The sequence below is a fragment of the Neopsephotus bourkii genome, unplaced genomic scaffold, assembly GCF_033783945.1.
Source record: "Neopsephotus bourkii isolate Nb327-2 ecotype Australia unplaced genomic scaffold, CSIRO-AGI_Nbou_v1 NB_114, whole genome shotgun sequence".
NCBI lineage: Eukaryota > Metazoa > Chordata > Aves > Psittaciformes > Psittacidae > Neopsephotus > Neopsephotus bourkii.
This window is the reverse complement of record NW_026900631.1, coordinates 1,009,754-1,036,219: the sequence shown is the minus strand read 5'-3', so window position 1 is coordinate 1,036,219 and position 26,466 is coordinate 1,009,754. Positions and strand designations below refer to the sequence as shown.

The window sequence follows — 26,466 nt, the reverse complement described above, 5'->3', positions numbered from 1 at the left end:
ACATATATATATATGGTAGGAGGGGGTATGGTTGATGCTTTCCCTTTTTATAGCTTCCTAAATTTATTCAGCACTTCAATCCAGGCACTTCTATTAAAGACTATGATAGCAACGTAAGAAATAGAAAAGAGCGAGTACTTGGCTTTGTATTTAAAATACAAGACAAAACAGAAATGTAAGATACAAATACAAAACGGATCTCAATTTATAAGAATTAAATAATTATTTAATCCAAACTGATGTGCGCTTACCTGAGAGAACCATTCTGCAAGATTTTCTTCTTTTTTAGCTTCTAGACCCAGCCTAGGGTATCAGAAAAGAACCAGATTTGAACTGTATAGCATTTAGCATTCAACAGTGAAATTTATCCTAACCTTTTTTGGGGGAGGGAAGGACACTTGACAAAGGAAAAGGGTGTATGGAACAGCATCTAATTTTACTCCATAAAGCTAACTTTTCCCAATTTGTTTTCTGGCAGTTCAGAAACACAGCACTGCACCAGCTATTAAGAAGGAGAAAAACAACTGTTTACAGCTGAACCCAGGACAATTGGCTAGTAGGAATTGCTAGTATTTCCTCATCTGGGCTAACACAAGTACTTAACAAAAACAGTTGTTTATTCTCTATTGTATTGAAGCTTTCTAATTATCACCATGGTTGCATCAAGGAATCTCATAACAATGCATGAAAAAAATCCCTAAGCACCTCAAGTAAGAACCTTAGATTAACCAGACCTGTGTGTAAGCTGGTTTACTTTTTATTAAACAAATCTGGTTAGTTTCTTACCTAGCTGGTGCCTACAATTTCAGGAAACATATGCAACTTGAATTCACCATTCATGTGAATGTCAGTCACAGCGTTCAATAGAAAACTGACCCTATCATCAAAATAAAGACAACCAATAAAAGATTCTGAAGAAGACTAAAATCTCCAGACTCAAATGCCAGTAGACAAAGTATCTCTACAAACCAATAAGTTTTAAGCGTGAAAAATGCATTTTTCTGGCACAGTTTCTATACAGAATAACCACATCTCTGTCTCTTAGCATGTGATTTATGTACCTGAAACATAAAATAAATAGCACTGCATAATATATGCTGTGAAAAGACTTCTAAACTTTCAGGCTTGGAACAGGAGAGGTGATGCACAGCAATCATCACTTGAGAGTTCCGCCAAGAGCAGCAGTGTTGTTCTGGCTTGGATTTCATACTTTTCGTGGTACTCACAGTAAATATTTTGGAAACTCCGGTACAACAAAATAAGGGCTTCCTCTCCCCTCCCTGGGGTTTATACTGAACAAAATAAAGCAGCATATTTGAAAAAAAAAAAAAAAAAAAAAAAAAAAGAAGCAAGCTCTCAATGACAGTACCCACAGTAACAGTGTGCACACTGCTTTGTGCTGTCTACAGGCTAGGTAGGATTTTCCTCAGTATGATGCTGAGGTACAACTGACACGAACTTCAGTAACTTGCTTTTGGCTTGATCCTAAATACAAAATGATTTATTTTGCAAATGTCCATGTTTTCAAGTACAATAACAAACCTGTAAAACTCTGAGCAGAGGTAAGTAGCTGAGGTCTCTAGCAAACAGACTAAAGATTGCATCTTTACCTGGTTTGTTTCTTAGGGCCTTGACCCTCTCCTGATCCACTTGAGGAGAACTCATTACCACTCTGTCCCTGCAAAGCTTCTTTTTTGGGGCCATCACTTTGCTTCTGTTGCTTACTCTGCTTTTCAGACTTGTTCTCTTTCTCTTTTTTCTTCTTGTCTTTGTCATCAGCACCACTAGCAGTAACTGGTTTATAGTCAACTCCTGCAACAGACTTATATTGGGCCTTCAATTGAAGAAGTTCTTTAACAGCTGCATCAATCTTATCCTTGAAAAACAAAAAAAATATAAAAATTTATACAGAAATCACAGGAATAAATGGCTCTATAAAAAATAAAAAAAAAAGAAAATGCATATATTTATGGCATTGCAGACATCCACTCAGTATTGGGGAAAAAACCCACCAAATCCAATAGTTATATGCATTAACATTTTAAGGACCATATTTGACAGGAATAATTTTAAAAGTGTATTTCAGATCTCAGAATTAAAATGCCTATTATCCTAAATGTACATTTCTAATTAACTGAGTCTAGTGGGAGATGTCCCTGCCCATGGCAGGGAAGTTGGAACCAGATGATCTTAAGGTGCTTTCCAACCTAAACCATTTTCTGATTTATGATTCCCATAATCACACTGAATTTCAAAATAGAATTTTGATTTAAATACATATAATACACTTTTATATTACAGTATGTTTTTACCTTTTCTGCTTTTTCGGCTTTCAATTTTCTAACTTCATCTCCTTGAAGAGCTACTTTGTTAAACATGGCTTTAGCTTCAGGTGTGTCTGGACCACTGGGTACTGGGTTTGATGATGGAGGCAAAGCACCCTTAGCTACTGGTGGATGTCCTGGCTTGTAGTCATGACCAGTCTTTTCCTTATAGTCAGCTTTTAGAGAAAGAAGGAGTTTTACTGCTTCATCTATTTCATCCTGTATGGAAAACAAATAGCAAGATGTACTGGTGAGAATTAGAGAGCTGAAAAGAAGCACTGATTTCCATCTAGCGATAAACAGTGCTTTATCACTGGGGGAGAATTCAAGTACAAGCTCTTCCCCAAGCAACAGGAGTACGTTTGAGGGCTGTCACACTGTAACAGAATATTCCCCATGCCTCATCAGCTACAACCTGTTAATAATTGCAGCATAATCTGTAAAATAAACTGTTTTAGGAAAGACTTTTTTTAAAAAAAAACCACCAAGCAGGAAAAACCTAAAAAAACCCAAAGCCAACAATAAAATCAATTCTTCAAGGTAGAAATATAGGCAGGAAAAAAACCAGCAGCTCCTGATAACTTACAGGATTCTCTTGTGTTCTTTTGCACATCTATCACTGAATATGTCAAGTTTTAGAAAGTCTTGCTGTTGCTGCAGCAGACTAGATACTTTTATCTTGTCCCAAATAGACCAAGAAAAAGTAAAAGGTATTGAAAACTGCTGCAGGATCGACATCTGCCATGCTTGTGCCTATTCATCTAGATGTGAGAAGTCTGACTTTCTACAACTAGTTGAATGTAGAATTTACACCTCAAAGAGAAGAAATTACCCAGCCCCAGAGTAGCATTGTGAGGTGCTGTCATGCAAGTTTGATGGCCAAGCTAGAACTCAGACAAGGGAGTTCGATCATTACTTGGTGAAAGATTTCCCCCCAGTGGCAAAATGTGGTAAGAATTACAATTGTTTACTCTCCATTTACTATTATACCTTGGAAGCTTTCTCTGCTTTGAGTTTGCGTACCACTTCTCCTTGTTCAGCTACGTTATCATAAAGTGCTTTGCCATCCACTAAACTACAGGATTCCGAGTTATTGCAGCACACAGAAGATGGAAACGTATTAGAAGGTATGCAAGGAGGAGCTGAAGGTGGATTTCCAGGCTTGTACTCTTGACCTGTCTTTTGTTTATATTCTGCTTTTAGATTTAAAAGAATTTTCACAGCCTCATCTATTTGTTCCTGAAGCAAGAAAGGAAAAACAGCAGTTGCAGATACAGACAGAAGTAACAGATATAACACAACAGATAAAATAATGTAACCTTTACTAGAATGGCACTAACACAGTTGATGTAATAAAACTTCTACAGCTAACTTATACTAACAAATTGTCATTACTGAGTTCAGTGGTAAAAAAGAATACCTATAAGCTGCACAACAAAGGACCTAATCATGCCGTACGTGAGGGGCTGACTTCTGTACTATGAAAGCTTCCCATTTAGGGGGATTAGCAGTCTATGACTTTGTACACCAGAGAATGGCAGCAAATACTCAGACTCTAAATAAAGAATTGTTCTCTAACTGCTATCCAATTACTACCACATTTATTATTACCATTCTAGCTTTCAAGTTACAGCCGTTTTTTCAAGTTACGGATTATATCCTGCTTCACTTATTTTGCATAACTAAAAACAGAATTTGTCTGTTTCCCAGGTTCTCCATGCACTATCACAGAACTCACAAAGTCAGCCATATCATCAGCTGAAGAGAATTTGCAAAAGCACTTAATGGAATTTGAAAGTACTTGCTTATATTTTGTTCCTTGAATTTCTCAAAACCTGCAATCAGGTTTTAATTTAAACTGAAAATACTGTTCCACCTAGAAGTATTCATTGCTAATACACCTTTGAAGCTTTCTCTGACTTCAGCTTGCGGACCACATCGCCTTGTTCAGCTACTTTGTTGTATAGAGATTTGCTGTCTACTGGACATGGGGATGGAAGAGTAGAAACAGAAGACTGAGGGGGGACAAAGACCACAGGTGGGCTTCCGGGTTTGTACTCCTGGCCTGTCTGTTGTTTATATTCTGCTTTTAGGGATAAAAGGACTTCCACGGCAGCACCTATCTCACCCTGAAAGACAAAGGAAAGAGCAGAAAGAGGGAGGAACAAAGACTTAGAGACAGGAGACTCTAAAGTGCATACTAAATGCTTTCATGAAAAGACCTGCAGTTTATGCACACCTGTTCCATTTTCTTAACTAAATAGCAGAGTTGTTCAGCAAAGTTTTCTCTGCTAGTTTCCTACTTTAACAAAGTAGCTCCTTTTAAGGGATATACAACCCTAACAGTCCCAAGTAGAATTATAACAATAAATTAGTTTAGATCTTCCCATTTAGATTTGATGGTGTTGCAAGACACTACTATGAACAGTATTTAACCACCACACAAAGTATGTCATTTCCCATCTTTTCTTTCTCTGCATTAGAAAGAATGGAAAGAACACAGCTACTAGTAGCTATGTTTTCTATGCTCCGTTCCAGACACGAAGATCTCCCAAAAATATCTACAAGATTTGGACCTTTACTTTCCTTTTCGGGAGTTTGTTTGGTTTGGCTTTAAGGTCTAAATAGCAACAAGTCAATCTCAAAGTAACATAACTTGACCATATAGTGTTAAATAAACAAATAAATTAAATGCTGTAGGATATTTTAACCCCAAGGACCAGATTTGGATATTTAATCCACTCATGGTGTGGGATGAACAGCAGTCTAAGAAAAACAAGAATTTACCTGCATCTTTATGACCATTAACCCAAAGTTTGTCATTCATATCTAGCTAAAAGACAGGTATTGGAAAATACTAGTCTTGACAGAACAGAGCCCAGTCCAAATGATGACCACTACGGATCCACAAGCACCCATTCCCCTCCACAGACAGAGAATATTGGGCTATGCAAACCCAAACAAAAGAAATATTAGTTTAATCAGTCACCTTAGGTGCTTTCTCAGCTTTCAGTTTTCGGACCACTTCTCCTTGCTCTGCTACTTTATCATACAGAGCTTTACTATCCATGGTACCAGAGCTCTCAAGCTTTGACGACTGTTCAGTTACAGATACTGGAGGATTTCCAGGCTTATACTCCTGTCCCGTCTTCTCTTTGTATTCTGCTTTCAAGGCCAGCAACTGTTTCACAGCTTTATCAATATCTTCTTTTGCTGCCTTCTTAGCTTTCAAGTCACGAACTACATCACCCTGTGCAGACACCCTGTTGTAAATGGCCAGGTGACCTTCAGATACAGTACAGGATGGAGCACAGGTATCACCAACAGGTGGAGCAGATTTTCTTTTTGCAGCTGAACTAGCCTTAAAAAAAAAAAAAAAAAAAAACAGAAAAAAGCCAAGTATTTAACATGGTAATCTTGTACAGTAATAGATGTGCGTAATACATTTTATGGCACTTTTGTAAAACACAAGCTTACCTCTTTCTTTGCAGTTTCAGCTTTGGTCTTCTCTTTTGACCCAGATGTTGGCATTTCCTTAGTGTGTCCATCAGGGATGTAAATCAAAATGCACGGGGCATCTTTACAGCTGTAAGGACTATGAAAGGATTTATAGAAAACACAACAGTAAAGGAAATACAAGATACATACGAAACGTTTACTGAAATAAATGTTCTACTCTTCCTACAAGATGGGCTCACATTTATCTTTGTACAGAACGGTAGTTCCCCGAATTTACATCACTGGGGTTCTGCACTGATTCCTATTATTTCAAGTTTTCTTTATAGTACAATATTATGTTGAAATGCAATGTAATTCAGAAGTTTGGTACTTGCTAAAGAACTGTTACAACTAAATAGTTTGTGCAGGCTCCTATTGGGCTCATGTCCGTTTTATTCTATAACACTGTTTCTTAATTTAGGTACTTAGAATCACAAGAAAACCATGATCTTTTTAACCTAGTCCAAGTTAGCTGGGTGTACCAAAAGTACCATGCTAAAGGGGAAAACATTAGCCTTTCCAATGCATGTGTGAAAGCATTATAACACAACAAGCTAAAGCAGATTTTGTGACGTCTCCTTAAGCCATTCTTAGGTAGCTTACCTCACTGGCTCATAGGGTTGATCACAAATGAAGAATCCCCTTCTCTGAAGCTGTATGATGTCCCCTTTTTTTAACTCCCTAAGGCATGGATCACCTAACATCAGTTCTTCTTGCTGTAAGTGTTAAAAGAAATCAGTCCAAATGTAACACAGCACAAGAAATAACAAGAAATACAGTACAGCTGTAGAAGGATACTGACAGTTCTCTGTTTTTTGAAGAGTTGAAATATTAGTTAATTCCAGGGGCAGCAGAACAAGTAGTAGCAAAAAGATGATGTATCATAAGAATGTATTAAGACAAAAACTCAAACTCTTGGTCCCTGGTCTAAAAGCCAGATAATCCTGAGAAAAAACAAGTCAAGTTTTTATTTTGAACTTACAAGAGGGTAAACGGAAAATAGACATACCAGCACATAATTTTCTTATTGGAGAAATTAAATTTAAAAAAGAGCAATTAAATTTAAAAGAGAAACAGTGATGGCAAAAAAAAACCTTGTGCACATTAAGCTCTGTGGAATAAAGGGGATAAAAGATAACTTACCTTGCTATTTTGGTTGATGTATTGCTTGAAATCTTCATCTTTACCTAGAACTGGCTTAGTGATTAGATGCTCATAATTAACACAGACAGTTGGGATGAGTGGTGCACATGGAGTTTCTGCTAACCAAGTGATCTTAGTTGTTTTTTTGAAGTCCTTATTCTCTAAGTTCAACTTGGCATTGATGGACACAATTTTTCCATTTGAATTTCTACAGGAAAACAGAGATGGTAACAGCCTAAATGATTAGTTCTCGTTTGATACTACAGACCACCAACTCACTGAAAAACAAGTATTCAGAGTTCATTTTCAAAGTGTGGGAGATGTCGGTAATGGAAGAGTGTATTCACTGCTGTTGAAGTTCCCCTTTAATTCATTAATATCAAGAGGCATTAAAGAACACAGGAAAAAAATCTCTCTCTATATATGTTCTCTGCCCCAGCTCACCTCATTCTGCCACTGACTCAACACAACCACTTCAAGGTTACGATGATGATATTAATGGTCTCCTTTCTCACCTTAACAGTTCTGCAACTGAAACTGTGATAGATTTAGGGTTTCTTACTATGCAGCAGCAGTACTTCTTACAGGGTGAAAGCTGTTAAAATTCTGGGTGGTTTTTGGTCTAAAAAAGTTGTTTCACAGTGGAAATATTGCTGCTGAAACATGGAGAACACTGCAAGAGAAGGACATGCAGCATCAGGACTGACTGTTGATTTCAGACCTGAATCTACAGTAAAATACACTCAAAGCTAAAATTGAGTTTTGTAGTCTATTTCAAAGTAGGTATCAATAAAAAGAATCACAGAATGGATATATATGGACAACCATTAATATTTTTCTTTTAGAAGCTACCTATTAAAAGAAAAATCAACAAGAAGCTGAGAAGCAAAAACTGAATTTCATCTCCTGGTAAAGAGGTTACCTGTTTAATTTGGTGATGGTAATATTGCCCCAGTTTATGAATGTAACCACCTCTCCCTCTGTCAAGGTCTCTGCATCTGCACCCTCGATGAGGACTCTGGAGCCATACCACACAGGTTTCAACCCAACAGCGTCATTCTGTGAACAGTGATTTTGATTTCAAAGGAGAGATTGTTATTAAGCTGACTGAAGTTAATGCAGTGCCAAAATACTGCATGACAAGACAGATGAAGACAGAAGATGGACAATAAAGTCATTCAAAGCTACAGTATTCTTTCACTACTCTCAGGCTTCTGATTCACAAGTGTTGCATGCATTCCTTTAACAGTATGTTCAAAAAATCCTATTTTCTATGAAATACTAGCTCCAAAGCAACTGATACCATATCCCATTTCCTCAAAGTCCATACATGTTTAAGATCATAAAGGTAAAAGCTGAGTAAGTTTTTACTCAAGTTTCCATTTTGCTATGCAAATTCCCTTCAAAAATAATATCATAACTCTCTTTTTTGCCTTTTATATAGTTAATATGGAAATAAATATGGAGCTTCTCTCAGCTGCATAGATTTTTAAACATAGAAACCGGAAATACTAAAAATACTGAACTTTAAAGCATCACAACAGTGGAGATAAAAAATAAGACAGAAGCTGGGAGTTCAGACTTTTTCTGAACTGAAATTTGTTTCTTCTGATCAGTACTTATTATATACTGAAGGCAGCATTTTTAATGTGAAAGTTTCACTATGCTGGCTTGCACTGACCAAACTTCAGATTTTTCAACTCTTAAACAGCAAAAATTCTCACTTGGCATCTGCTCAAAACTGGTTTCCTTGTTTATCTGTCAGGGGGAGCTGGCAAACTGAATGTCTGCCTCTTAGTTACAGGAGATGGCTATAAGAACATCAGAGCACCAAAAATGAAAAAATATAAATGAAGCAAAACCCCCAAAATATTCCCTTGTTTGTCAGTGTGATAATCTAAGGGCTACTTTCAGTGAAGCTTAAGTGCAACTTGAGATGTCAGGCTCAAAGGAAACCATCTTCCTAACTCTAGTGCCAAAAAAAATAATTGTACCAGTAACACAGTCCTATTCTTATATTATTCTGTTTTGTGGATACTGAGAGTATCAAATTAACAAGTTCTTGACTTTTGATAGTAACTATTTGCTATCCTAACTTAAAAATCATTAAAAAAAAATCCAGAGATTGGTAGAATTAAGAGGTTAATATATCACTTCTCTACATAAGTATAATGTTACAAACTAGTTTAAAAATACATCCTTCATTCCTCACACTTATGGATAAGCAGCATCTACTGTATTATACTCACAAAGCTTGAATAAAGTTTTCTAGTTAAATTTCTCCAAGTTAGTATCAAGCAACAATAAATATAGCCTAAGCATCTTATAGCACCTTGCCTCTTCTGAGGCCTTTCAATGCATTCGACACATTTACAGAAGCAGTTTCCTATATCCTCTTAACAGAATAAACGTGTTTGGTAGTTGCCCAGTTTTTGACAATTCTGTGGGGAAAAAAAAACAACAAACAAACCTCAGTTCTCTCTCATGCTTCCTGCACAAGTTAAAAGCAGGACTGTCCTTGCTGACTGCTCCAAGCCAAGGTACTTTCAACCTTACTGATCTACAATACAAGAATATTAAGAGTAAAGCAAGAACCTTAGGATGTTTAGCCACTTCTTTCATCTCCTCTTGAGCTTCAGGAATATTTACTGGGACCACTGCATCTTTCAGTAAAGCAGTGTACCGAGGTGCTACTGGATCTATAACCTACAGAAAACAAATGAGGTGGATCATGAATAAATGACATTGACAGAGAAGTAAGATGCTGCATAAAACAATCACCACCAAAAGGGAATATTAACTGATATTCTTTATGTTACTGCATATTTTTTTTTAACGTTTGCTTTAATGTCACTTTAATCCTAAGGTATAGAAAAGTGAGAAAACAGTGGTAATACTTCACAATTTCCCACCTTTACTGAAATACTTCCAAGTAAAAACTAAGGACTGGGTACTACTGACACCAAAAGTAACCAAATTTGTGAGCAAATGACTTCTAGGGAAGACAGCAAAATGTACTTTGATATAGTTCTACTATGTACATAGGCTATTCTTTCTCTCTAGATAGGTGAATTCAAAGTGATAATTTATCAGTGCAGTTTGTTCTTTTTCCTGAAGGACAGGAGCTGATCCCATACCCATTTTTCAGGTCAATATTCCAGCAGAATCAGGGACAGACCTGGCTACACAAGAAGCACCAATTAAGTCTGCAATTTTAACACAGACACATTAGATACTATAATAAGGCAACACCATAACATTGACTTCATCAGGATTGCTACAACATGAGTTTGGCAAGAAAAAGATACCTTTATTTTTTACCTTTTTTTTTTAATCCTGTATTTTATGTATTTTATCCTGTATTTTCATTGCCCATTTTCAAACTTAACTGACAAGCTTTTTATAGCATTTTTCATACTTGAAATACTGGCTTGCCAGACTGTTCAGAGGCACTTCAAAAGATGATTCAATTAAAGCAGTTGTTTAGGTCAAAGGAATCTCCGAGATGTATCAGTTCAACTGAAAAACTAACACAAAGGAAAACACCTGCTTATATTAAGTGACTTTTTTTTCCCCCTCTTTAGTTTGTTCCTGCTTAAGTGAAAAGCTACACAGAAATTTTAGAAAGAAAAAGCATTGAGCACCTAATTCTTGACATTAGCAAGTAAGGCGATATGATGACATACTTTTTAAGATGTCACATGTTTGCAAGTTCATAGTCATTGAAAACAGACTTCCAAATGTCAGATGCACGCTTTAAAAAAGACTTGTGTACGTATCTCAAAATCGAGGTGTATTAATGGTTGAATACAGTAATTTTGATAATTAAATAACTGAATTTTACAGTGTTATTAGCAGGTTCTACTTTACTCATTAAAACTCAAATCCTTCCTCAGATGACAGGTGTTAAAAACATCAGCAGCATAATTACAGGATAATGTATAAAGTAAGAGCTCAGAAGTCCTGGAGCTCAGAACTACCTGCGTGCAACCGTTTCTGCATGTATTACAGATTGCAAACCATCTGCAGAGATACATGTAAATAAAGATGGCTAATAAATTTAGTGCTGTCCAAGGAATTGAGTCTAAGAAGCTCAGTTTAAAAGCCAATTAAAAAAATGAGCCCTGACAATCCACTGTGCATTTCCCAAAAAATCCAATTCTTACTCATAAATATATTTACGCAGCAACAGAAAGAACCAATTAATAAACCTTTGTGTATGTAGTACACCAAATGCAAAAGACATGAATAAATACAAAGACACATGCTAGACAAGCAAAAACTACTTAAATGAACAGATCTGGGTAGTATCTAAGCGAAACCAAGCAGGAATCCCAATGCAAAATAACAGGTGTTTCCACAATCACACAAAATATGCCATCAGCATTGTAACACTTCGCCTTATTATAGTGTCCAAGCATCCGCTGCCAAAAAGCAACTAACCATGTCAAGATGCAATATTCCTTATTTGACATTCAGTCAGAAACATCAGCAGTGCTGGCTTTATCTCTGCAGTGCATCGTCCTTTTGCCACAGAAAGGAAAAGCGGCCAACGTGAATCCAATTGAGGGATATTTGTGTTGAAGTTAACAAATAAGCCAAACCAGAAACGGGCAGCCTTTTGAAACTAGGAATAATGCATTTTCAGTGAGTTTGTAGAGCTCCTGTTATATAAGCAAATGTGACTGTGCTATGGAAGCTGCGAAATGATAGCTTATGCTATGTATGCTTACAGCACTGTAAGCTATATGCCAAGGTAAAAAGCGTTAAGTAATACCTTCTTACAGATAGCTCGCAGCTTGAAAGCAGAAAAATGAAATGCAGTTTTCACATCAGATTTAAAGCAAATATCATTATCTTTCCCCATACTACTAAATAAGGCAAGCCAGTATTGGTGTAGGAGAATCAATAGGATTAGTGCTAGTTCAGGTTACAAAGGGGGGAGGGGGGAGCGACACATTCCATTTTCCTGAAAGTGTGCCAAATGATGCAACATATTGCAACTGCTACTTGTTGTAATAAGCACTTTAATGAACACTGGATTCTCTACATATCCCAGAAAGAGGATATCAGGAGTAGCATCAAATTCAAGTAAGCACATACCTTTTTGTTAAAGGACCAAATTTTATCCCACTCCATATTCACAACAGATCTAGAGGAGCCCTGGGGAAGAGCCAGAACAAAATACATTAATATAAATATTAGAGCTCTTAGACTTATTTAACACAAAGCTCTTTAAAGACTACAAACCCTCTACAGTTTGCCTTCATCAAGGCTTTAGAAGGACAACTTTAGCTTGTAAAATAAACACTTTGAAAAGTAAGAAACCTGCTACCCCATTTCACCAGGACCTCCTCAAAGGTGTTAATACTGTTGAAGCAGTACACATGAAAGCATCCTTAAAAGAAGAAACCTGCCAGTGACAAGTACTTTAAACTAAAGCTTCACAAAAACTTGTCCTTACCAAGTGAGATTTGAAGAATCACTGTAAATACCCACCTGAGCAGCAATAAATTGTTTTAGCCCTTCAACTGTCATGCCTCTTCTTAGGACACCACGCACAGTGGGAAATCTTGGGTCATCCCTAGTAAAGACATTTCATTAGTGTCAAGTGTTGAGTTTTACCTATTATTTACACTGATCAAAAACTTCACTAATAATGCCACAAGTAGAACGCGCAGCTTCAGTGTATTTTGCTTGTGGGAATTAAGACCTAAATGAGAAGACCTAACTGAAAAGACTGAGCTCTTATCCATAAAAAATGTACAGTGCAGGTTCTCTTCTACTTCACCTCAAGCCAACCCTCAGTGAAGTGGCTCTTTTCCTGTATCTGTTCAATCTTAAGTTTCTCAAAAACTGGCAAAGCAAAAATTATGTTCTATCACATTACATCCCTTCCAATGGCACCTGAATAAAGAAGCCTGAAACAAAAGGCTTCTTTCTTGCTCAAGAGAAACCAGAAAGAGATGAGTGACTTGACAATGTTATCTCTCAATGACACAAGTGATAGAAACATACAATTTTATTTTCTCATGCAACAAATAAAAAGGCCCTATCTAAAATATAAAATACGCGCTGGTGAGAACACAACTCAAACCTTGGTGAGGACCTAAAAGAGAGGCTTAGGGAAGGAGAGGTCATCCTAAGACCAGCTACACCACAAATACTTCCAACACAGTTGAAAAATAAAAACAACAGAAAAAGCACACGTGGCACATCTAAGCAAAATAAGCAAGCAGCCTAGGAAATTGTATAGAATGATGCTCCCATAGGCTGAGCATAGAATCACCTAGAACCAGCTCAGGAAAAACACTACAAGCATCTGTCAGACTTAGTGTTATACATGGATTTCTTCAGACTCCTCAACCACGAGAAGAGGACTTCAGATGGTGTGCCTCCACAGTGAGAATGAACAAAGGAGCCTCTCTAGACTTCAAACTACTTGCAGAAGTGTAAATGCAAGGCTCACCCTTTCTAGGAAAATGCTTAGGCTACTAACCTACTAAGAAATGCAGTTACCATGAAAAGAACAGGAAGAACTTGGGGAGGGCGGTCAGGAGGGAAGTAGCAGAACAGATTTGAATAGATGGATAGGACCAGAAGTTGTTCAATTCAGGCCCCCTTCTGGCATTGCTCAGGAATGCATCTGATGACTCAGAGTGGAAAATGTCTAAGTAGCACCAATAGCAAAAGCCAGAGTCCAAAAATAAGCTACCTCATGTTCATCACAGCATACAAATATTTATGTACAGTTACTGCAGAGTAGTAAACAGCCATAGTGCACATGCAGAAGCCACTGTAATTATTCTATTTTCTTAAATATTGTTCACATACTCAATTCTTGCTGCTTTGATGTCTAAGTATTGTCCAAAACAGAGAATGCGCATCAGCCACAACCACCTTAAAGAACAAAGCTGAACTACAACCATGTAACGTACCATCCATCCACAAGCCCTTCGTTGACAAACCATGTAAGCTTTCTCTTAGAGAGCACAGTGTTGTTGAGGTTTAGCCGGCTGTATTCCCATATATATGGCTTCCTTATGCCAAGTGCCTCAATGATCCAGTAGAACTGCTCATCTCTGTCATGGTATTCAGTTGTTCTCAGTGCATGTGTGACCCCTTCAATACTGTCAACAATGGGGCAGGCAAAGTCGTATGTGGGATAAACCCTGAGAAGAAAAGACTTTATATAGCAGGGTACAAGAAAAAACACTTGTCTCACATGTAAACATGTAAACTAAACTTAATTCTTATTATATATTAGAAATATTTATAACCTGTGATCCTGAAAACTTCTACATCAAGACTAAACCAGCATAAACACAACAAACCATAAAAAGAGCCAGAGGGCAATACATTTTTAAAACAAAGCAAGCCTTCAATTGATCATAGCCTTAATATTTAAGACTGAAAGAAGTCCTACACTGCTACTGTTCCTTTCAAAACATCTAAGTTCCTGACTTAAGGGGTTTGCTTTATTTTTCTTAAATATCAAAAAGAATTACCAGTTCACTGAACAATGAGCAAGGCTTTCATGTTTAAAGCTAAACCTCTATCCATAGACAGAGCTTTACTATTATACATGCATTAAATTAATGTTTCCAAAAGGGAGTTGTCAGCTGGAAACAGAGGGTTCAAATAAGTATTGAACCATAGTTTTGAACAACTGGGTTACTTCAATGCACAATATAGTAATACTTCATTCTGCATAGTTCCCGTAAAAATGGAAGCAGCCATTGAGGTAAGTAGATCAAGAATATACTGTAGGAATACAAGACTGTAGCAGTGTAAAATTCCCATGGTTCTGTTTAAGCTCCAAGAACTAAAGCAAACACCTTTGTTGTCCAAAACCCATTAAGTCTCAACTCATGCTTTGACTCTGAGCTCTTCATCAACATACACTGTGTATTTATGGACCAAAACTGAAGTAATATTCACTGCTGACCATGATGGCCAGCTCGGCTCACAGGTTTTAAAAGTCCTTTGCAGAAGATTCAGGAAGCCAAGGGACTCATTACATATTGTGACTAAAAAATTCTAACAGGTTACAACTATTACAAGAAGGTTACAAAGGGAAAGAGCAAAAATTACAGCCCACACAAGGAGGGAGCAAACATACTTGTAGGTACTTCCAGTACGTGGATGAGGCTGGTTTTTACAACGATAAAGAGTTGGATCTCTCATACATCCATTGTTACTACTCATATCTATTTTTGCTCGTAGACAACAAGTTTGTCCATATTCTGTTCCCTTTTTCATTTCTTCCCACATTTGTAGGTTCTTATTAACACCTAAGAACAATAAAAATAAATTCTTTTCTAAAGTATTATGAAGTTGATATGGAACCATGTTTCATTGCTGCAGTAACAAAAAGCAATGTCACCCCCTCTTTAGACACTGGAATTCATTTTCACACATTTTACATTTAGAATTGATTTAAAAGTGGTGATGAATTCATACATACACAAGTTTACTGCAATTGTTTAAATACACTTATTCCAGCCCTGCAGAACAAAGCACTAAACACTTCCAAGCTCCTATAAGGACCTTAGAGATATGCAGTTAGTCATCTCAACCATTTTTATTAATAAAAATCACAGAATCATAGAATAGTTAGGGTTGGAAAGGACCTAAACATCACCCAGTTCCAACCCCCCTGCCACGGACAGGGACTCCCCACCCCAGATCATGTCACCCAAGGCTCTGTTCAACCTGGCTTTGAACACTGCCAGGGATGGAGCATTTACCACTTCTCTGGGCAACCTGTTCCAGTGCCTCACCACCCTCATGGTAAAGAATTTCTTCTTTATATCTAACATGAATCAAGTTTTGATGCCAAATTAAAAAGATAAGAAGACGGAAGCTTAAAATATCGTACAGTTATTTCTGTGTTTAGATTCCACTCTTTGTTCACGTTCTGCTTTCATTTGTTCTGCAGGAGTATCATCCACATATGCCTTCCCTTCTTGAATAAGCTTCTCAGCATATTTCATTATTGTTTCAAAATGATCTGAGGTATATGTAAATTGATCTGGTTTGATGTGCAGCATTGCAACATCTTCAAGAATAACCTGCAAAGTGTGAAATTGTATACTGTAATGTTCAGAAAAGCCAGTTTTCTTAAACTTCTATCCTCTTCATACCAGATGTGGTGTTTTTAATGCTCTATTGTCCAGGAAGGATAAGCCATAAGAATAACATAACATGCATGAAAGAAAACAGAGTCAGGCATTTATCATTCATTCATTCACAGGCTGTAATTATATGAGATCAGACTTTAAAATTATGAGAGTAGACTTAAATAACTTTAACAAAGAGGTAGGACAAGAAAATGAGATGAAAGCTTAAACAAATTACTTGTTACAGGCAAAGTAGGATTTATAGAATGAAAACAGTGTATTGCAAGAGTTGTGTATTTACATACTGTAAAATAAATATTGAGAAAGAGAAGAAATAAGCTACCAGTAAAAGAGCTTTAAGTTTTTTTAAGGTGAAGATGATGGAAATTTCTTCCAAACGTTAGACTTCAGTGCAATATTGATACTGTAAGTCTAGTACAAAAAAAGTGTGGAAGAGCAGACCTGCTTGTCATTTATCTCTGAATTACCTATACAGTGAATGGATTTCCCTGCTCTTTTACCATACCTTTTCAAAGTCTTCTTTCTCTTTTTCTGGATTTGTGTCATCAAATCTCATAATAAGCTTGCCTTTAAAGTTAACTTGGTAGTGTTGATTCAGCAGAGCAGCTTTGGCATGACCAATATGCAGATACCTAAAAAGGAAATAAAAGTTAAATATGTACACCAGCACTTCTTTAGGTAGGGTGTTATTTTTTTTTTAGGGAGAGAAGGGGAATGAATGGAAAGCAACACCCAAGTCTAACAAAAAAAACCAACCCAGGATATTTGTACATTTATGAAAGTAGATTGTGTTTTTCTTCCATAAATTTAGTAGCTGTTAAAAATACTTAAATCTGTATATTAGGGTGTCACTATGAATATAAAGATAGGACTAGAATTATCTTCAGTTTTACAGGCTAACTTAAACCAACTGTTGATGATCCTTAGTAGTAGCTACCAGACAATCTGCAGTCACCACATTCAGAAGAGTGGAATTTTCTGAAATGGTGGTTACTGTGTATTTTTAACATAAGCTAAAAGCTACTGTCAATTTAAGCTAAATATAAGAAACCCAAATCCACAAATGAAAATCGCTTCCAAAAAAAGTTTCAAATATGTGTCCTTTAACAACAGTGTTTTAAATAAAATACCAGAATTAAGACACTAAAAGCAACCAATGTAACATGAGAACAATATGTGTTATACACATACATGCACATAATATATAACTTATTTTTGAGCAATAGCTTATAGTGGACTAATAGAGTAAGAGACATTACTACAGCAGTGACAATGCTGAACAGCCAGTTTAATAAAGAGATGCAAATCATGGAAACCTTACAGCTCGTGATGCAATTCTAAAAAGAAACAGAAAATTAAAAGCTGGCTGAAAATTACATTTATTAAATTGGTTCTCAGATCTTCATTCTATGGTGTTTAAGGAGTCTGTGTTTTCAGACTGCATACAGACTGGACCCCTGAGCCAAAGGCCTCAATTACACATCTGGTGTGAAGCTTCCCGAAGCAAGGCTATCCCATCTCTCCATCTTTCCCTTCTCAAATCTAAGCTTCCTTGAGAAGCACCGAGTCCTTTCACCCAACCCCTAAAGTACATATGGACAAAGCTTTACTCTGTTGGCTTAAAAGTCTTGCCTGATAAGCTAATTAACATCATCACCAAGGCACATTTGGAGGGGGGGGCGGGTCTGAAAGAAAAACATAAAAAGAACCTTCTCTAAGTATTTGTTTCTTACCCACTTGCTTCAGGAGGAAACCTTACAATGACCTTTCCCATCTCTGCACCAGGAAGTTCAACAAACTTTCCAACATCAGCTTTCTTTTCCGTTGCCTTAAAGAGACATGATTACAGATCACATTAGCTGTATAATGAGGTATAAAGCTCTAGATAACAGCTTCTGCACCAACATATCCTTTCAAACCAGACAACAAAAGGCTGCTATATCAGACCCCAAATTCATCTCTTCATAACTTTCACATTACTCTTAGTCCATCAAAACAAGATTAATTCTGGAGTTTTAAGTTACTGTTTTCAAATTTGATCCAGGACTGAGAAGTCCCACCAAGTTCTTTAATTTATTCCACAGAAGAAAAGAGTTGATAGCCAAGGTTTTTATCTTATTGTTCTTAACCTGAATGCAATCAACAAATTCTATCAACCAAAGACTGCAATCTTTGCAGGTCTATCAGGATCTCAAAATCCTCTTAAGAAAAAGCAAACAGTATAACTAAACAGCACTGCTGATTAAGAGGTGCCATTTTAACATGATTCCATGTAAGCACTGGACTACACCACTCATCCCTCTCTAAATATGAAAAGGACAGATTTATCTTTAAACAAAAGTTTACAATAATGTAATTTACTGTACAACTGATTCCTTTTAACTTTTAATTCTCCAACTTAATAAAACAATTTGTCTAAGTGTATTCACACAAATAAAGCTACTCCCTTCAGAGAGAGCACATCTTACCATTTTAACTTTTGGTGTATCAGAAGCCCATTTGGCTCCTACTGCCTGAAAAGCATGCTGTGCCTCAAGAAAGCCATACCATCGTTTTGCATGGACAGGAGCTTTGTTTTGCTGTAATTGCTCTTGCCATACGTTATTACCTGTTAGAAAAAAAAACATGCCAAGCTATTAAATTATGAATATGAAATGATTACTGAGAGCAATTTAAGACCAAGAAAAATTTATTATTTCTAAAAAAATCTACTTACCCTCTCTTCTGAAAAGACAGTCATGGGAACACAAGTAATGCTAAAGCAAATTAAACTCCCTCCAACCCCAAACCATACTGCATCCTTTCTTGGATTCATCAAAGCATAAGGGGGAGGAGGACACATGACTGGGGAACATAACATTTTTCTTTGCATCACCCACCTCCAAATTCATAACTTTTTTTTCCAAGAGAGAAATACAGGATATCCCTCTACTGTGCCTACAGTGGATGTTTTCTAAGCGTTAGCAGAAGTGAAGCATATATCAATACTACCCTTTATTTCTGAGGGGCTGTATTCCTACAATCTAATTTTCAAGGAACACAACTTGACTAGGAAGATTATGATTGGAAAAAAAATACACTCCCTTCAGATTCACTCAAGAGCAGCAACTTTGAAAAAAATACCTTTTAATCTCAAATATGCCTTTTCCTTCCACAAGGAATTTGGTTACGCTGACTGGTAGATTGACACCTACTAACTTTAGACATATATCTAAGAATAGAAAAACAAAAGCCATAAAAACAGATCATAAAGGTTCTTTTAACCTCTGAAGGGTTTTTCGCAGAGTAATATATACCTCTTTCAACAACTTGAACTAAACACCGAAGAAACTTCCTCTACTAAAAATAAAGTCACTGAAAAGTCTGTGTATGTAATTTTACTCTGTATTACAAAATAATTTAAATATTTAATCCAAAATTTTGGGTCATAGCAAATTTTCACATTTAGGCACCAGGTAATAAGAAGACAATCTTACTGATACCTTTTAGCACAGCCCACACACACAAGTCTGCGAGACTCAGAGAGTTTCCAACCAAGTACGTTCTTAGAGACAGAGAGTGGTTGAGCTCTTGGACTGCTGAAAGAAACTGTTTGGCAGCAGCTAACTTCGTAGCACTGAACTCCAGCCAATGGTCAATCTAGTTTTAAGGGACAAAAAATAGCCAAAGTTACTAACGGGATAAGAAAGCTTATTAAAGAAATGAAGTAATAAAGAATCCATTTATCAGCTGAACAGAAAATATTAACTGGAATATAAGCATTAAGTATATTGGACAATAATCATAATATATACTTAACATTTAAAATAAAATATATGAAACATTCATTCAGTACTATATTAACTGATTGATTTTCTTCCCTGAGGTTGTATTCAAACTGTAGAAAATATTGACTTTAGTAAAGCTATTCCCATTGGTAAAAATAATCAGCAGTTCTAACATATTTATCACACACAGTATATAATAGTTACCATTATCCTTCAAATATTTAGTTACTGCATTTGTGACCTACTTGAACTTCCTGGTACTACTACAGGATAAGTATGCCATTTTCCCCCCAGTCCCTATCTTCCCTGCCTCATCTCCTTTAAGATTTGAAGAAACCAAATCCTTCCCCCATTTCCCTCCCCCCTCTCCCACTAAACTGTCCTCTCCCATAAAAAAGAAAATAAAAATACATTTTGGCACATAAAAAAACCCCACACTAATCAGGCCCTTGGTTAATAATGTAGCCCTGTCTATAAACTGAATCCCTCAATCCTGTAAGAGACCAAGTTTCTCTTCCAGTCCTCTGTCCTTATTTCATGTGCAAGTGTTCTGTAAACTGCATCAGGAATCCTTCCAATATTTGAGCTGACGTGGCAGGCACAGATGTAATTACACCACCACAGAATTCAGTTCAGTCATTTGCAGTTATGCTCCACAACATTTGTACTACAAGGGCAGCTGTCACTGTACTTTTCAAAGCACAACATTATTTTTGAAAGATGCAGAAGTGAAAAGTAGTATTTTATTAGAAATACCAATCTTCAAAGAGTGTTTGCAGAGGTCTCAGCTTAACTTGAAAACAATGGCTTTGGTCAGAGAGTTTACATAGCCTCAAGATAGCCTACAACTTTTCAAATGCCTTACAAGCAATATACTAAGACAACAGACTAAGACAACACTTCTCTTGAAACCAGCTATAAGGGTTGAAGAGTGATTACTACTAGCTTCAAGTAGTTGTGGAAAAGAGCAGAATCAAGTCCTTCAGTCCCTCCCCTATTTCATAGGAAATAAACTTCAATTTATGCACTAGCTTCAGCAACCAACTCAAAATTCAGCACAATTATTCTGAGCTGGACTCCAGAGGAATTCCCTCTCATTTCATATAATACCCATAGTTCCTAATAACTTCTTGTAATCTGTGTTAGCAAGGAATATAGAAAAGATATCTCTCTAGCACAAAAACCTGTGGTGCTTTCATGGCACCAGGAGGGAAGCACTATGGAATACAGGATTACACACCATCTATGTGGCAATGTCCTGACACATTTCACTGAATGAAATTGGGGACTGGGTTTTGTCCACAGCAAAAACTAATTCAGCTTTTCAATATCACAGAATCATAGAATCATGTTACACTGAAGTGTTACAAGGCAGCAACTGATGAAGATGATGATGATGAGAGCTGAGGAAACGGAAGACGGAACATTGTAAATGTTCCCATTCCAGCCTGAATTACTTTGTTATTAAACTGTCAGGTTCAGAGTTGTGGTTGTAGGGGCAGGATAGGGGCAACCCTTTCAAAGCTCAGATTTACAACTCTTCTTTACAAGAAGCAGCAAGCTTAAGAAAACAAAACCCTCAGTGTCACATAGTAGGAACTTCAGTCTAACAATAAAACACAGAAAAATACACACAAGTTCCAAAACAAAAACAAAACAAAGAAACCAAAAACTTTGCTCACAGACCAAAAGAGAGGATAAAAAGGAAAAGGGAAAAAAAAAAAAAAAAAAAAAAGAAAAAGGCACGATCCCTTCTCACCTCAGTGTGTTCCAACAGATTTGAGCCGTACAACCCAGCAGAACCAGCAACTCTAGCCAGGTAACGAGCTATTGAATTCACATCAGTAAATGAAACCTGACTAAAAAAAGAAAGAGGCAAGATAAAGGTATGTTAAATTACTACCTCCAGTTCAAGTTTAATTGCACATAGTTGAAACATGTGTAAAGCAAAGTAAAATAGTTTCTGGGTGAACCAACAGGTACCAGGTCACCAGGAAAGAAAAGTATCTAGCAAACAATGTACCAGTCCTTGCTTTTCTGACCACCAGATGGAACAATAACCTTCTAAACATAAAGCAACTTTTTAGATAAACAGAAATTAAAGAAATAAAACTCTGATTATTCTTTCAAAGAATAAAACACTCTCTCCACATCTGACAGAATGCGTTAAGTACAACCTGAGCTGCATTTGTTTTCTTTTCATACAAGGATGACTTTGAAGAGTTCCTAGAGAATCCGTAGACCAATCAAGAGGTTTCCACCCAGGGTTTAAAGGCTATTATCAGGACAAAAAACCCTATTCATTTGTTTACTTCACTGAATTCACACTTCACAGAGACTATCCCCCGTTGAAGAAACTTGGCTGTCTGTATTTCTGGTTTTTACTCAGTCTTATCTAGATAAAAAACTAATTTGAATTTGTTTTTCCTTCTCAACAGATCTGGAAGTAGAAGGACCTCCAAAGAGTATACTATTTTCTGTGTTCTAATCTCCCTTTTCTACCTCACACACAGCATTAGAAAGACTGCATACTGATAGAAATCTAGCTTCAAATTAATCTAAGATAGATGGGAACATTTTCATTAAAATTTACCAAAGCAAGAGCTTCAAAAATTAACCTTTAAAATAAAATTCATAATCTCAAATTAGTGCTCAACTTTCCAGAGAACTAGCTGACAGCCAAATTTTAGCTACTTAGTGAAAAGTTTGTCACCAGATTTTAACTGCACTTCAAAATATAACCTAGAAGAATAGCAGATGAAATGTTCTCTCTTGTTCAAGTCATTCGAACTAATGTTTTCCTGCAGAAAAAAAAAAGTAAAATCAAAGTCTAAAACATCCCAAATGAATTTCAAGTCATGCCAAAATACAACAGCTTCAGCAGAACTGATGCCATGAAATCCATTTACCAAAAGCATTAGCTGAGATAAGAGTTCAGCTGATGCTTCTCAAGTTACAGATATACTTTAAGCAGACTTTAAAATAGAGAATCAATGTTTTTAATGATTGTGCAATCGAGCAAGAGAGAATTAATACAATATTAAGGTTTGGAATAACTTCTTCAACATAATTCAACGCCAGGGATAAGAGGACACTAACACAAAAAATTCCATCCAATGGAACCATTATTCTAGATATTAACCACGTTACCAAAGTGCAGATGAGGAGCTTTTGCTTTACATTTCTGACAACTTCCATTACAGCTAAAATGCCTGTTTCTGCAATACAGTGGGAAGAAGACATGGCAATATGAAATTATTTAATAACATAACATTTCAAAGCCAAGTTCATGAATCTGTGTTATTCCAAGGTCATCCCCATACGTCACAAGAGTGTACATGTGCATGTGTTATCTTCTGGTATATTTATACACACACACTGCCTAAAATGTGAAAGAAAAATGCAACCAAAACTAAGACCGTTTCAGGGTGAAATCTCATGCAACTAAAAAATACCCAATTAATTATCATTATGTAAGTTGTGTCCCACATATGCATAGCACACTCTGAAATTATTAATGCTGTAGCAGCTGAGTCCCAATATAATCTGCCACATTTCTCTTGCTTCAATAAAAAAAAAATATCACAAATTCAATGACAGCACTAGACACAAAATCAGCTATTGCAGTAAGAATTAACTCATATCTGAGTTCAAGTCTAACATTTTAAACAAACTGCTGAGTTCAAGTCTAATGTCCAGATACTATGTTTAAGAAAGCAATATCTTCACCAGTAAAACAATCATTATGACTGAAGACTGAATCATCTTCTACTTTGCTTTTTTGTAGAAATAGGGACACAGTGACAAGCTCTTTCCCCTAAGGTTAGAAGACAGTGAAAAAAGCTCAGTGTTAATTCATGAGGATCAGGTCAAGAGGTCTGCAACACAGCATAAAAATACTATGTTGCACTTGTAGCCATTCTACAGACATTCAGGAATACACTTTACAATTCAACTACTGAAATAGGTCATAAAATACAAGATTGTTTTTTGAAAGAACAGACTGCTGGCAATCATGATTAAAAGCTTACACTTATGATCACTAATTGCAAACTCATCATAGCTTCAACAAACTTTAAGTTAGGAATGCAATGTTTATGGGTCAAAATATGTACTTTACTGGAGATACTAGACATCAGAGATCTCTACTGATAGGTCTGTGTTACTTAAGATCCACCTCCTCTTGCTAGCCAGGTATTTTACCTCATGGAGGTAAGATAACAATGCAGCTTCCCAAAATTAACAGCATTAGTCCTGCATTTCTGATCTACGTATGACCCCTATTCAGATCCTAAAACCAATCTTTGTGTCCAACATGAAAGTATTTATTCCAATGACAAAGTATTTTTAGAAGGAGACAATGGGTTTCCAAAACATTTTCCAAAATTCTTTCTACAGGATGCAAATGAATGGCATGGCATAGTGAATTAGCACTTTTCTGAGATAACACCATGCCTTCACTTAAATGCTGCAGTGAGTCCATAATAGTGCCATATAAACCTTTGACATTCATTGCAGCACATATGTACAAGGTCCAAGGAATCTTGTATATACCAGTCTTGCCTAACATAAAACGGCTTTGCTTTTGATAATCCATGGCATCTCAAAAAAGCCAAATACCTAAACAATAAAGTGACTGGTACGTCATAAAGGATTAGATGTAAGTGCATGCTAATAAAAATACCAAAACTTTTTCCATAAAGATCAAGTATGGAATATATTATAAATGTTTGCCTGTGCTACAAAGAGACACCAGTGATGCAGTGATGACAGAACTGTATTCTTCTCTTCCTCCTACCTGTAAAGGTTACAGTCAATGTTATACCATGTGATTTCTAAAACTGCTGACCCAAAGCTGGAAGGAGAGATGCAAAGTCACTTACTCAGACACACAGAGGATGGTTTCTTTGCCTTCTTCCACTGCAATTTCAACATCATTCTTCACATGCTCCACTGTCAGCAGAGCTCCTTTAAAAATAAGAGAAAAAGATACTGAACTTTCTTCCAGAAAAGATATTTTTCATCATAGCAACAAAACAATTACATTTCTTATTAAATAGGACCAGGTGACCGAACTGGCTACTTCAAGTAAGATTGTCCAGGAAAGAAATTAATGTTCAGTCTCATATGCAAGAGGCTCTTATTCTTGGCAATCCTTACAGCTTCAAATTGATAATATCCAGCATTCAGTAACCTGCAGTGAGCTCAGCAATTGTTAGCAGCAATACATTTTGCTTCCTAAGGGTATTGTAAAAATCAGTGCTGTCCCCCACTATAGGTGGGAAGTGTAATCAAATTGGTTTAAATTATTGAACAGCATAGTAATGTACTCCATCCTAGCCCTGACATATGCATAAAAGGAGATCAATTACTGAATATGCCAGTACTTTCTGAACAAGGACAAGGCTATCTTTAACCTGATTTAATGTTTATGAAAAAATTAGCCATTCAAAAATGAAGAAACCCTATCCACCTAAAAGTGCAGGAAGCTTATACAGGGTTTTCAGAGTAAATAGTTCAGCAGGGAGAGTAAAAGGTGGTCTCTAGGAAATAAAATAATTTTTTGAAGTTTTTAGGCTACATTGTCAACTGGATAGCTCTGCTAATTTTCAAAGTGCCTTGGTGCAAACCTGCTCTGATCTTGATGATCTGTAGCATGACACAGTTGCTCAAACAAAGCACTGAGCTAACTTGGCTGTATTTCTGGATTGGCTCTGGTCCAGATTCAGCCTACTGAGCATAAGTAAAGGAGCTTGTGTTCTTCTGCTTTGCTCAGAAGCATGCACAAAGACAGAAAGTTGTTGCATAGTTAAGTATTACTTAAATTAACCTAGCCAAAGGACTATATTGTAGGTCTTGAAAGGCATCTAACCTTTTACAGTGCCCACAGTGTGCCGTGCACTTCATCTTCCCTAGAACAACACCCAGACTACCCAAGGAAGATGATGTAAGCTATTAATACGCTGGCCTAAATACAAAGCACTGGAGCTAGGCATTCCCTAGCTCTCACCTCTGCTCAGCTGCAGACCCTTCTTGTAGCCTTAAGCTTTTACCAACAGTAAGTCAAGGTTCTTCACTCCATCAGTTACCTGTAGACATCAGGATGACATCCCTTGCGCAATATGTTTGTAAGATGTGTAAGTATTTTAATAACACGCATGGAAATGCTTTGAAGATGAAAAGCATTATGCATACCAAGCTACGTAATTAATACTAGCAGCACTAAAAGCTACTACACTTTTCCCAGTGCCCAGCAGATGAATAGTACAAAGTAGGAATGAGTAGGATGAGTGTGCTTGTCTTCTCAATACAAATGTTTACTGAAGTGTTTCCTCTGTAAAAGTTCTAAAATAATTATGTAATCTCCTGAATTACATCTCTAGTGCCACTCACCAGTTATTAAGAGATAAGAATCCTCCAAAGCCCCCCTAAATCGTTGTTAATAAGCCCACATTGCATAGTATCTTTTCTAACAAATTGGTATAAATAAGTATCAGGAGAAACATTATTTAAATTTGCATATTATACCTTAAGTAAATAGTTATGCAAGTTGTATTCAACTCTGAAATTCATTTAGAAATAACAGCATGA

At 36.6% G+C, this 26,466-nt stretch overlaps 1 protein-coding gene across 6 annotated transcripts in view; it reads right to left on the bottom strand.

Moving 5' to 3' along the window:
* The window catches only part of EPRS1 (glutamyl-prolyl-tRNA synthetase 1), a 38,672-nt gene that overhangs the window by 11,278 nt on the left and 928 nt on the right, over positions 1–26,466 (bottom strand). Inside the window, exons 2-24 of one of the 6 annotated variants that reach the window (XM_061365275.1) lie at positions 24,759–24,843; positions 21,635–21,734; positions 19,591–19,747; positions 18,577–18,716; positions 17,842–17,936; positions 16,614–16,740; positions 15,847–16,039; positions 15,088–15,259; positions 13,904–14,137; positions 12,465–12,549; positions 12,069–12,128; positions 11,743–11,763; positions 9,561–9,671; positions 7,888–8,024; positions 6,966–7,173; positions 6,426–6,538; positions 5,802–5,919; positions 5,314–5,685; positions 4,226–4,453; positions 3,315–3,563; positions 2,313–2,543; positions 1,611–1,876; positions 252–303 (exon numbers count right to left, since the gene is read on the bottom strand). In XM_061365275.1, coding sequence (XP_061221259.1) covers positions 252–303; positions 1,611–1,876; positions 2,313–2,543; positions 3,315–3,563; positions 4,226–4,453; positions 5,314–5,685; positions 5,802–5,919; positions 6,426–6,538; positions 6,966–7,173; positions 7,888–8,024; positions 9,561–9,671; positions 11,743–11,763; positions 12,069–12,128; positions 12,465–12,549; positions 13,904–14,137; positions 15,088–15,259; positions 15,847–16,039; positions 16,614–16,740; positions 17,842–17,936; positions 18,577–18,716; positions 19,591–19,747; positions 21,635–21,734; positions 24,759–24,843 — 3,554 coding nt within the window. The remainder of the gene's footprint in view (positions 1–251; positions 304–1,610; positions 1,877–2,312; positions 2,544–3,314; positions 3,564–4,225; positions 4,454–5,313; positions 5,686–5,801; positions 5,920–6,425; positions 6,539–6,965; positions 7,174–7,887; positions 8,025–9,560; positions 9,672–11,742; positions 11,764–12,068; positions 12,129–12,464; positions 12,550–13,903; positions 14,138–15,087; positions 15,260–15,846; positions 16,040–16,613; positions 16,741–17,841; positions 17,937–18,576; positions 18,717–19,590; positions 19,748–21,634; positions 21,735–24,758; positions 24,844–26,466) is intronic. The other 5 variants (XM_061365294.1, XM_061365286.1, XM_061365303.1 and 2 more) reach the window with 5 other exon arrangements.